Source organism: Dioscorea cayenensis, chromosome 1 (assembly GCF_009730915.1).
Source record: "Dioscorea cayenensis subsp. rotundata cultivar TDr96_F1 chromosome 1, TDr96_F1_v2_PseudoChromosome.rev07_lg8_w22 25.fasta, whole genome shotgun sequence".
NCBI lineage: Eukaryota > Viridiplantae > Streptophyta > Magnoliopsida > Dioscoreales > Dioscoreaceae > Dioscorea > Dioscorea cayenensis.
In genome coordinates this window covers 23,102,467-23,115,708 of record NC_052471.1, presented here as the reverse complement: position 1 = coordinate 23,115,708, position 13,242 = coordinate 23,102,467, and the positions used below count along the sequence as shown (strand labels likewise).

Here is a 13,242-nt window from a genome sequence, read left to right as displayed (position 1 = left end):
GTCTCCAATGTCGATCTCTGTGTGCTAGCACCACTTCCTTTGTGCCTCCAACTCGCTCCTTGTTACCCTAGAAGGTGTGGATAAGCTTCATCTTCACTCTTATTACTATCTTCCCGGTGGAGAAGAAGATCCCAAACAAAGATGGTCACGAAACCCTAGAAACTATAGTTAAAAAGGTTGATTCGGGCTCGACACAGTCAATGCACGAGCGTGTCCAGACCGTGTTGTATTGGGGAGAAACTAACTGAAATGGAAGAGCCCTGCTTTGAAGATTCAGTAGAAGAGACACGATCGTGTATTGACCGTGCAATGGTGTGACACGAGTGTGTCAGGAGCACCCAAAGCATGTCACCGTTTCTTAAGTAAAATTACTTTCGGCATGGGTTTTTCAATGGCACAGACACGATCGTGTCTGGACCATGTCAAGCTTGAGAACACCTTTCTACATTGTGGATATACATGAGGACAAAAGGTTTGTTACTTTAAATGGAATAGGAGAGCTTTTATACAGGATGCATGGCAGAGACCAAGAAACACAACATTTATTCATTGGTATATTCATTTCTTTAATATACTTACAAAATATTCACTATAGTTGTTGACTAAGATGTGGTCCAAAACATATAATCGTGTTATCCATTTACCTCATTTCAAGTAATTTTTTAGTTTTTAAAATAACTCATGAGATAGTAGCATGGAAAATTCTAATTGGATTTCTGAACTATATCATCATCCACTTTAGTCATAAATTCTTTGCCTATAGGGGGAAATGAATAAAATAATCATATTTCAAATCATATATCAACTAGTAGCCAAATTGAACATTTTGGGAGCATAGGATAGAAATGAACAAAAGGGTAAATATAAAAATTATATTGAATATTATGGTTTTACCGGGTCCATTTAATGGGAAACGGGTCAAGGAACACAAGTCATAGTTTGTGTGTCACAAACTCATGAGTCATACCAAAATTTCGTCATATTCCATCGTTTAGGCCTCAAAAACCCTATTTTTGCTGGTTTTGGTAATAATTGATTTCATTATATCTTAGGCTAGAAATCTCTGATTTGTAAGCCGTTTGTGGCAATAGTCTTTATTTTCTTAAGCCTTTTATTTCTTGTTGATATTTGAGAATTTACCATTTTTAGTAAAATTTTAAATTATCTCCTTTCTTAGTATTATTTTCATTCGCCTATTTATTGTTAGCCTATAGGAAAGAGAAAAATCGCTTTTTGTTATCATCATTTCATTGATTAATAAGATTTTACTCTTCCCCGATTCACGGCTATATTTGATCGACAAGTGTTGGATATACCACTGCATTAATATGAGGCAAAGTGAATGGACTAAAATGCCTTTATCTCTTATTATAATAAAAATAAGAATTTTATACTCTATATAATCAATGATTAAAATGAATAAATAATTCAAGGTATAAATCAAACTCTAATTTGATAATTGATGCATGAACTTTTTCTTCATAAAATTTTTCACCACCTACTCATCTCTCTCATCATATGGTCACACATGATATGAACAAAGAATTATAACACTACCGTCATGGTATCAAGCATGGTTAATGATATGAACATTGCATTAGGTGTATCACTGTCGTATACAATGGAGTCAATCTCTTCTAAAGTTTTGTATTCTCTTTTCCTTACCTAAGAGCATAAACTTTGAACATATAAGTTAGGCAAATAATTGCATTACCATGTTAATCAAATGATATCATGCCTCTAATCTTGTAGTAGTAATTCTTAATTATTTTCTTATACCAAACGTTGAGGCTATGGTCGCCAACGACCAAATGGTCTATTGGTATACGGGTCGCCGATAGAGCTCTTCACCGAGTGGTGAGAGTTCGATTCTCAGCCGAGGGCACATTTCTGAGAAATGTAAGCGGTGGTTGTCTGCCGGTGGTCACAGCACCCATGTGTGCATGGGCCCCACCGCTACTTGCTCCACGGAGGCTTGTGCACACCCCTGATGGTTTAGCAAGGCTTTCGGGCTATCTATTCTTCTTGTCAAAAAAAAAAATATATATTGAGGCTGTGGTCGAGAGCTAATTATCCTCCAAGTTAAGTATGTCCTAAAAGCAACAACACTAGACTTCTACCAAAGTTCTACAAGATGAATCGATAGGTGTTCAAATCGTTCATTTGAATAAATTAAAACCCCTCTTATTGGATGATCATGATGGTCTAGCTTCTTCTTCAAGTTGGGGCTCCTAATAATAACCAAATTACTTCCTAGCCAATATAAACCTTCTTTACTTTCTGTTAAGGCATTTAAATAAAATGCAATATTTTTTCAAGTTTTATAATTAAAAAAGCATATTACCTTGAAGTATTGTATTAAATGATAAAATATTCTCCACTACCCACTGCAAATGTTAAGTAAATTGATTAATCTCCTTATTCTAGTATACACAATGGTGGCCCAATATGAGTATCTTCCACCATATAAGCAACAATGCAAATATAGTTTATTATTGATATTCTTATACTAGTAATGGCTAAGTTTTGATTAGACATGCTCAAGTTTTCTGTTAGTTCCTCCAAAGTGGTTTGTGGGTTTTAGGGAACACTCAAACACTCGTAGAAATCTCACACAAACCAACAAAGAAAAAGACACACGATGTTGGTAACCAGTTCGGCGTCCACTCGCCTACGTTTAGGGGGCCAAGCCCGGAGATAAACAATCCACTAAAAGAGGTAAAAATACATGAGTACAAACACTTGTCACTCACACTCTCAAAACAATAAAGATCACTACCCTCTCTAGATTGTCTAGTGCTCACACACTCTCCTCCACGAGTCACTCTTACAATCTACGAGCAAGGTAGCTTATATAGTTGCCTCAACATCCCAAATATAGCACATACCTCTTTTAGAATCTCCACGGCTACTAATTTAAAAACCTTCTGAAATTAGCTGTTGCAACTCTTGTTGTAACATAAGTTGCAACATGTCTCCCTGATCTAGCGATTTGGTCGAGTTCTGGTTACGTTGCGAAAGACCTCGAGACCCATCAACCTCCCGGTCATGCTTAGTCTGAGTCGATGCAGCCAAATTTCCCGATCCTGATTGCCGGCAACTAGCCTACCTCCTCAGTTTCTCATCACGCAGTCCCCTCGCAAGGGGCGCACGTCCTTGTGCGTCTTCATGGAACTTGCCAAACATAGTCTTCAACCTTCCAAGTTTGGTCTTCAAAGATTCTCCAAACTTGATCTTCAATTCACCCAAGTTTGGTCCTCAAATCTTGTTGTTAATGATCTTCAATCATTCTCATCAAGGATTCTTCAAATCATACCATTGATAGGTATTTCTTTAATTAAGCTCCACTATATTTAGTCTTCAATCAAATCACCTAAATATGGTCTTGATATGATCTTGTCTTCAAATTGTAACATGTTTCCAAGAATAATTCCACCAAGATCTTTAAGATATTTTCCTCCATGTTATAGACTTACTAAAAATAGCTCCACCAAGATCTTGAAGCTGTTTTGCCTTGCAAGCCAAGTCTTCTTGCCATGTCACCATGCTTTCCATGTCATCAATTATGCCTTGTCACTATAGTTTCCACGTCATCTTGCCTTGGTGTTAAATCATGCCAAATAAATAGTGCGGTTGCACTAACATTTTCTTATCACCTTTGTTGAATAATTTTTTTTTCAATTATCAAATTACATACTATCAAATCATTCATGTTCGTGATATTACGAATAATTTAATTTAGGCCTAAAATTTTACTTATACGCTACTACTTTATTGAGTTATTTTTTTTTTGGTTTTAAGTAAAATATCTTTCATTAAGTTAACTACTTGTTTGACAATGGGTTAAGAGGATGGTCTCTTTGTCTTGGTTTTACACATCCTTCAAAAACAAGTCTCTTGAAATTTTGTGCTCACTCTAAGAGATGCTCTCATAACTCGCCTAATGCTCTACTTAAAACTTTAGAGTCCTAATCTTTACCAATTCCTTAAATCAATAAAAATTATCATTTGTACAATACTTGCTAATATATGAAATTGCATTGTCTTTATTCACCTAAGTTTAATTGTCGGTTTTGTCCTCCTTAAGATTATATTAAGGAATATTTAGAGCCTGTCTCTTATCATGTCTAGTAGTTGTTTTAAATGCTTTCTTTGTTTTTTATTAATTAATTTACTCTATACAGATAGATATATTTGGTGAAATCTAAATGTGAATCCCTTTCTAAACTTTTTGCTTTTAAAAAATGAGATAGAAAATTATATTAATGTAAAAATAAAAAATTACCTTAACTATGGTCATACCTTTTAGCTATAACTTTTTCATAATAGCACCCACTATCATATATCTTGTCCTTATGTCCAATAGCAAAATGGAGTAGTGGAACCTAATTACCGGTATGTCGTTGTAACAATGTTCATATTTTTATAAGGTGCAAAGCTATTCGTCCCTATGAATGTTCCCGAATTCATCTCCCGAACGACGTGGCTACCCAAGTGAATTGATTCTCTCTTTCCTCGTCGAGCAATTCTCTCATTTCAATGTAAAAAGTAAAAACAAAAACAAAAAAGAAACGAGAGAAACATATAGTCAAAGAGCAAAGCCCTACCTCATCTCATTCCCCTTCTTCATCTCCCATCTCCCATCTCCCGGCCATCTCCCGACCATCTCCCATCTTCCCCTTCTCTTTGGGCGATGAATCTCAGTAAGACAGCAGTATCGGGTTATGGAGTATGGAGATCGTTTCTCTGGAAACTTGATCCAATAACCAGGGACAGAACCAGGACTTATTTATTGGGGGGAGGGGGGCTGAGGGTAAAATGTCAAAAACTATTTCAATCAACATAACAATTGTATTCGATACAAAATAGTGCGATATTGTGACATTTAGTTAAATCAATTACAAAAAGATAAAAGCGTTTATCTCACGCGTTCGAGCTAGAACTTTCATTTGTCGATGCATGCTACTCGAGGAGGAGAATGGCCCGAATATGACGAGTTTGCATTTTTCGAAAACATTGTAGAATCGCCTCATTGTCAATAGTTACAAAAACCTCTTTCTCAATATAGACAATCATGCATTTTGCTATATAGATTTAACACTAAACATTATTTAGTTATACATATATACATTATGAATTTATGATACATATTAATATTTGATATTTTCAATATTTTAACTCATTAAGGCATTTAATCGAACACATTGTAGGTATATTTATAAAAATGAAGTTTATCATTCATGTTCTATTTAATTCACACATAAATTCAATTAATAAATTTTTATAATTTTTTAAATTTATTTAAATGTTAATTTATATTTTAGTTTATAAAAATTATGTGTCAAAACAATAATTTTTAAAAAAATTCTACTAATAATATAATTTTATATATTATATAAATTAATTGGTTTTTTAAAGTAATTTATAACATATCCATAGATTAAATAATAACTTTTGTAAATATTTTTAAAAATATTATTATATTTTAGACTATAGCTATTAATTTGTAAACAAATGATTTGTTTTTAAATAAAAAAATAAAAACCTAAAAATATTTACAAAAATAAAAAAATAAAAATTCTATGAGAGATATAGTGATAAAGAGAGGTATTTAAAAATATCTATGAAGAATTAAAGATGAGAGAGATATTTAAAAAAAATAAAAATAAAAAAATCTATGAAGATATATATATATATATATATATATATATATATAGAGAGAGAGAGAGAGAGAGAGAGAGAGAGAGAGAGGGAGGGCGGCGGCAGGAGTTCTTGGGTCAGGGAGGCTGAGGTCCGGGAGGAGGTCTCTTGGTGGCCGAAGAGGGCTGATTTTGTGTTTTCCAGTAGCGGAGAAGAACTCCAGTCAGAGGGGTCGAAGCCCTTGCTAGCCCCCCCTTGGTTCCCTACCTACCAATAGCCCATCTCTAGGTTATAGTACATATAAATAGTCTTCACTCGTGATTCCATCTCTTCGGAGCTAGGGTTTCGTCTTCCTTCTCATAGCGCTGCCATGATAGAAAATCATTTCCATGGGTGAGAATTCGATCTCCATCTCCATTCTTTTCATTGGATATGCTTTTCCTTTTCAGTTATCCATCCTCTTTGGCAGCGAGAATCAAGGTTCATGAATTGCGAGGGAAGTCCAAGGCGGATCTACTTACCCAACTGAAGGACCTCAAGGTGGAGCTGGCCCTTCTCCTTGTCGCCAAGGTCACTGGTGGTGCCCCCAACAAGCTCTCGAAGATGTGCACTTTCTATGATCTTTTGCTTTGTTATTCTGTGCCTATGAATTCTAACCTATCATGTGTTCGATAAAATGCGGCAGAAAAGTGGTGAGGTTGTCAATTGTGCAGGTTCTGATAGTGATCTTGCAAAAGCAGAAGGCGGCGCTCTGGGAGGTTTATAAGAAGAAGAAGCTCCTTCCCCTTGACCTCCGTCCCAAGATGACTCGTGCTATCAGGCGCTATCTCACCAAGCATCAGTCGTGCATTTGTGCTTTTAAACTTTCTAAATATGCACGGCGGCGATGTCGTGGCTCGATTTAAAGCATGTCTTGTTCTGGATTGTTGTGGAGGGGCTGGATGTTGTAAAGAAAATTGAGAGCTTGGGATCACAGAGCGGCAGATTTGAGAGAGTCACCATCTCCGACTATGGCAAGATTTCGAAGTCGGGGCAGGGGTACCGGAGTAGGGAAAACAACGGGGATCACGGCGGCTAACTTTGGGAAGTAAGGTGACACAAGAAACACTGAGGTGAAAAGGAAGGAAACATGAGAGCAAGGAGATGGAGATGGGAACAAAGGGATGAAGATGATAAGATTTGACAGTTTCTACATTGAAGCTAGAAACTGAGCTGATGAGGAGAGAGAATAGAAGGTCACGTGGCCATCCACGTCATTCGAGAGTTGAATTTGGGAGGTGAAGTCGGGATGTATAGCTTTACTCTTTTATAAGTAGGGACATTCCTAATTAAAGGGACATTCTTGATAAGTGCTTGTGTGATAAGAATCACGAAGTGTTCTTTTCTTTATGATGAGCATTACTTTTATCGGGTTTTAACACTAATATGTGTATTTATGTTACTTTCATGCATATATGGGGTTTTGAAGGCTGAATCTTAGAGAAAAGAAAAGCCAATGTAGATCATGGTGCACTATTTGGACAAAATCTTGAGAAGGTTCAAACGCGAAGACATAAGTCGGGTTCAAGATGCTAGAATGTGTGGCAACCACCTTGTATTCAAGCTAGCACAATGATTTAGAGGGGCACAAAGGCAGTCACATTCTAAGTATCCCGGCTTGTGCATGTGTAACAAGATCTCCACCAACGCGGCTGTTCATTGAAGAAGCAAAATGATCTACGACGTAAACGTGTACCCGTTTATGTTACCTCGATGAAAGCATGGTTTCATGAGTGTTTCAGACTGGTACTGTACCAGGGCAATGTAGCAAAATAATGTAGTAGGTACTGTTCATAGCTGGCCCGAAGAAGGAATCATCCAAATAAGCCACACGAACGTGTGAAAATTCCACACGCCCATGCGTTAATTCCACACGAGTCATGTGAAATATTCACAGAGGCGTGTGGATTCCCGATTCCAACCCTTTAAAAAGTCAATTTCAACCCGATTTCAGCATTCTTTTCTCCATCTTTTCCCCAACTTGAGAGAGAATCGGCTGGGGTTTTCAGAGAGGTATTGGCTAGGGATTGGGAGAGATTCTACGGCTCTGACATCGCGCTCCATTTGGAAGAAGGTTAGTGAGAGAGCTTTTGTCGGCACCCGATCCAAGTAGGTGTATCCTAGGGCGGACAAAGGGACCTTTTAGACGAGTAGAGGACTCTCCATAAGACCATTGTCATGACTACTCGAGGGTTTTTCTATGGATTCATTGCTTTTTACATTCGATTTCATTGATTGTAATTAGCTCCATGGAAAGCTAAACCCCTAGTGGGTACTTGGATTATGAACCCTAGGATGTACTCGTTTCATTGAACCTTCTTATTATGCTTTCATTAATTGATGTTTTTATTGAGTTCCAATCTTGAATACATTGATTGTATGAATACTCCCTTAGAGTGACACTAGGGTTGAGTGTTCTTGTTGGTAATTCTTGTGAGTGGTGACACATCACGAGAGTTAGACAAAGCTAGATTGAGAGGGTTGAGAGGATGAGTCGAGAGGTAGCGAGGCGTCCCTTTCTCCTCCGGTGTGATTTATTTTACCTCCAATTCCTCGAGGTTCTTTGCGGTCATAGTAGAGTGAATGGGCTAAGGGATGACCTTCCACTTTGGAGCTTAGTTGCTTGGGTCAATGGAATGAAGTGTTGAAGCGATTTTAGCATCTAGAGCTTAATTGTGGCTAGGGACCTTCCTCCTGGACCAAAGGGTTAGGTCTACATATAGGAAGAGAATTTATCACTTAGAATCCCTACAACTCATTGCAATTCTATACGAGTGCGAGGTTGAGAGATTGTTCAATTTCTCCTTCGGGACATGTATAGGGTTAGGAGGGTTTATGCACTTGAAATGATTGTCCTAGGCGGATCAATATCCAGTACCCCATTTATATCGATTGCCTTAGTTCTCCGGTACTTGTGCTCTCTCTCTTGTCTCTTTTACTATTGTTTGCATTACATCTTGTCATACAAATCACTATTCATATTTCTCTTAGTTAAAGAAAACAATTTAAAGTATTTTTACTCCCTACTCCCACTGTGGATACGATCACCACTCACCGGGATTTTATTACTTCGACAAACTCGTGCACTTGTGGGACATACGCAATGGGCGTTGTCAATTACTTCCTTAGTATTATTTACTTGACTAATTTCATGACATTTAATTAAAAATCTCTTCCGTCTAAATTTGAAAATTTATTTGGCAAATCCCCTTATTATCATGACTTCCTTCATTTGTTTTCCTATGTTTCTTATCCTATGGCCTAACATGAAAAATAACTGGAATGTCGCATATCTTAATTAATGTATCTCGGGTATAAAGCTAATTACAAACACTATGCTTAGTTTCTTAATGTCACTTTATTCCACATTATAAAGGTTGACTCCACTAAGAAAATCTCCTATCTCATTACAAAATCCTGTTAAGCCACGATCGAAACATTTCCATTACCTAACTTTCCTCAAATCTTCTTCTCCTATCATGTGTTCAAGGTTTCTTTTTATCACCTCTTAATTGTGTGCAATTCCACATTCCTTTTCCCTAACATTTGACTAAGCGTGTGCAAAACCGCATACTACTCAGCTTCTACATGCTTTTGTCTGTCTAATGATTAAATTTCAAATTCACCTTCTAAATTTACCTATCTAATGGTAACAAAATCTCAAATTGGTTAGATAATTATTGTTGTTTTTCCCTTTTATCCTACCATTTCTCTTCTTTTTCCTAAATTTGTGCTAATTTATTTCTCCCATGTTATTAAGAGACTCAAAGGGGTGTGTGCAAAAACCCATCTACTCTCACTTCTACATACTTTTTGTCTATCTAATCATTAAATCTCAAATACACCTTCTAAATTTACATATCCGAGTAGTAACAAAATCTCAAATTGAATAAATAATTCTTGTTGTTTCACTTTTTATCCTATTCAATTTCTCTTGTTTTTCCTAAATTTAAAACTAATTTATTAGTCTCATGTTATTAAGAGACTCAAAGGGTGAGACAATGTTTATCTAATTTAATGCATAGTTAGCTAACAAAACTTGGGAACTTGTTTCTTTGCTTTCAAGTACGTATATTGTTGATGGTTGCCTGCCGCAAGTTCACATGTCATCAAGTAATACCTCGTGCCAAAGCACGAGGATCATATTTGTTGTACCCTGTCCTGAATATTTAGATTTTTATGCTTACATTAGGGGTAAAATGGTCATTTAGCAGTAGTGGCATTTTGCATGTTTGCATAGTAGCTTTTATGTGAAAAATCGGGGGCAATTCCGTCATTTGGATCCATTTTCTATGATTTTTCTATTAAGAGGGCAATTAGATCATTTCCTATACATTAAAAAAAATGAATGAGAGAAACAACCTGGCTTCTTCTCCTTCTTCATTTCTTTCTCCTTGTTTCTTGTTCGGCCGACCCTAACCTTAGAAGAATTTTTTTTTTACGGCGAGAATTTCCGGCGAACTCAAATACCAAACTCCTTCCTCCCTCACTCCTGAACATGGTAAGCTTTAGATCTAATGTTTTTATTTTGTATTTCTCCCGTATTTCCTTATTTTTAGAAATGCATAAAAACTTTGAATTCTCCATGGATTTGATGATTTATAGGCTCAAATTGAAGCCAATGATTTATGATTCATGTATGAGAATGTTGTTGAAGAAATGTTTTGATTTAGTGTTGTAAATTGGGAGAAAACCATAGTATAAGGTTCGGTTTTACTGTAGCAACCTCGAAGTTACTGTAGTACCGAAAATTTTGAGTCATTTCTGGTATTTCTTTGGTCCACATTGAAGCTCTTCCTACCCTGAACTTATTGAAACTAGGTTTACTCCATTTTGAAGTCATTTGGGTCCAAAATGACGATGTTTTGCCCTAAAACCCTAAGGTTTCATATTAGACATGTATAATTTTATTTTCATGCATTTTCTTTTGGCCATAATTCTTATGTTCATTAGAATTTGGATTCCCTGCTTGTATTTAGGTGGTGAAGCATCTCTAAGGGGAAGGAACTCACCGAACAGTGAGCGCGTCTCAGGACGAGACGACTATTTCTGTGAGTGGTTAAATTTATAATTGCATAGATTTAATAAGAGTACTAAAGTATTTCTTCATGTGTTTTATCACATAAATTTGACGATAAATTGGTTTCCTTGATATATATTTTGAGTACGAATTTACTTGAAATGGTTAAACCTAGAATATTTATACCTATTTATTTTGAAAGAAACATGTTCACTTGCATTCCCGTATTTATATGCAAATGGAATATGGTTTGATGTATATTTCCGTGATTTATATGCAAATGGAACATGGTTTGATGTACATTTCCTGGTTTAAACATTGTATGATGGATTCTTTGAATTGGAAATTGGAAAGAATTATATTTTTGCATTCAGTTTTGATAGTGAATACGGACTTTAGTCCGACACCGTAGTGTGGGGGTTCCCACGGTCCGGCCCCGATGGGAGTCGGGTGTTTTAACCCCGGTTTACCCTAGTCAAGAGGTGTGCGTAGCCATTGACATGGGGTTCTTTTATGTAAAAATCCGGGGTCACCAAACGGGGATCTCAGTGGCCAACACCAAGGAAAGGCAACCCTTTTAAATTTTTAAAAAGTTTTTAAAAAACTCCTTTGTGGTCCCATAGTTAGTCATGCCACGATTAGCGTGGGAATTGTTTTTAGCCACATGATTTTTGGAGCTATGTTCATTGTGTTTTAAAAATGTTATTTGCTTTTTGATGAACCTTGTGTTATTTGTTAATATGTTGAATACTTTGAATTGATTTTTATAAGTTATTATTCGTGTGGAATTACTATTTGAAATACTTTTATCACTCTATTACATCTATGCCGACACCACTCATCTGGGTAACATCTGTTACTCACCACTCCCTTTCTTCTATCTTTTCAAACTGCGGTGTTGGACAGAGTTGTGCTGTGCAGCAATAGAGTGATTTATCTATACTTCTTGTTTAGGTTTGTTATAGTATGCATGTAAAATTTATGGATCCACTAGACTTGACCTTTATATATGTTGTTCATGTATTTCTATTTTTTTGGTTGTATCTCGAAATCTTGGTTTTGTACTCGTTGTTGATACTACTTGTGTTTAGGGTCCCTAGTATCAGGGAACCCTATTGTGATCTTATTATTATTTTGTCATCTAGCTATGTAATTGTGATAACAGGTTTATATTGAACCTTACACGAAACCGAAGGTGGGGCGCTAGTGGAACCCACTTCTTGTCGCTCGTAGACGGTTGCCATGCGTCTGCTAGGTTCGGGGCTTGACAATTTTAGTGGTATCGAGCTCAGAGGTTTTACATTGATCTTAGTTAAAATTCTAAAACTGTTGATTTCCTTAAAGACTAGTGGATCCAATTACTGATTTGCATTGAGCATAAGTGCATATAGAAGTTAAGTCTAAAATTTGTTCTTTTTCAGCTAGAATGCCAGACTAGCGTCCATGTATGAGTTAAGGAGCTAGTGTTCCTTCTAGGGGAACCCACTCTTGCTCAACCCCCTTCTCCCTCTAGGCAAGAGGTCGAGCTCGAGACATGAGCTCTGCTGTGGAAGCTTCGATGCATGCTCCGGAGTTCCGGACTCGCACCTCAGCTCGTAACCCCGTGAGTAGCACCACCACGAAGCTCTCCTAAACTTTAAGGCATATTGGGATGCCCGGGGTCGCCAGATGATGCATATCAGGAAAAATCGTGACTTTTCTTAGTTATTGGAGCCCTGCTTTGGGGGACAGACCCCATCATCGAGCGCATAGTCGGTGCCGCCAGCACCACCACCCCCAATGCCTTCAATTCAGCAAGCACCAATGGAAGACAGTAAAATCAGTTAGAGCTTAATTTTGTTCAAGCTACTAAAGAAAGCAAGACAGTTGGATGTAATGCTTTTGATAGTTCAGGTGATGCTATTGCTGCCAAGGAATGGTTAAAGAGGTTGCATGCTACTTTTGAAGGCATGGGCATAGAAAATGAGTTGAAACTAAAGGTTGCAGACAGGCTTTTGGAGAACAGATCAAGGATCTGGTGGGAAACTCTGAAGGGTCGTTCAGATATACCACTGACTTAGTCAGATTTTCTGCATGAATTTGATGAAGAATATTACGCTCGATTTCACCGTGACTAGAAGCAGCAAGAATACATGAAATTGGTTCAGGGAAACAAGGCAGTGGCAGAATATGAAGCAGAATTGAAGGAATTGGCAAATTTTGTGCCTGAAATTGTTGGTGGTCAAGAAGCTCTATGTTCCAAGTTTGAGGCAGGACTAAACCTTAGTATCAGAGAGAAGATGGTAGTTACTGGGAATCAAAGCTTTAAGGAAGTGGTTCAGTTAGCATTGAGGGCTGAGAAATTGGTTCTTGAAGGTAAATGCCTTCGTGAAAATCTAGCTAAGAGAAGAAATCCAAATTTTCAAGGACATCCAAGCGCAGCAAGAGTGAGGATACTTTTTCAGGTTTTTCAGGGTCCAGCTCAGTCAAACCACCATCAGGGAAAGCTGGCAGTCAGAAAGGCGCTACATCTGCGAATGGTAGTTATGGAGGAAAATCAACTG

At 37.1% G+C, this 13,242-nt stretch overlaps 1 protein-coding gene across 1 annotated transcript; it reads left to right on the top strand.

Moving 5' to 3' along the window:
• The first annotated feature begins 419 nt into the window (after nucleotides 1-419).
• Nucleotides 420-12,759, top strand: LOC120257933 (60S ribosomal protein L35-like). The gene is made up of 4 exons (XM_039265241.1): nucleotides 420-472; nucleotides 6,090-6,245; nucleotides 6,326-6,492; nucleotides 12,593-12,759. Exons 1-4 carry the CDS (start codon nucleotides 420-422, stop codon nucleotides 12,757-12,759), a joined length of 543 nt encoding a protein of 180 aa, XP_039121175.1.
• The last annotated feature ends 483 nt before the right edge of the window (nucleotides 12,760-13,242 follow it).

What these genes read in the sequence shown, in the direction of transcription:
- LOC120257933 (XM_039265241.1), top strand. Translation starts at nt 420, where the DNA reads ATGTCAAGCTTGAGAACACCTTTCTACATTGTGGATATACATGAGGAC. An exon ending in CCCAACAAGCTCTCGAAGAT is followed by an intron (nt 6,246 to 6,325) that starts GTGCACTTTCTA and finishes AAAATGCGGCAG; the next exon opens with AAAAGTGGTGAGGTTGTCAA. An exon ending in CAAGCATCAGTCGTGCATTT is followed by an intron (nt 6,493 to 12,592) that starts GTGCTTTTAAAC and finishes TTGATAGTTCAG; the next exon opens with GTGATGCTATTGCTGCCAAG.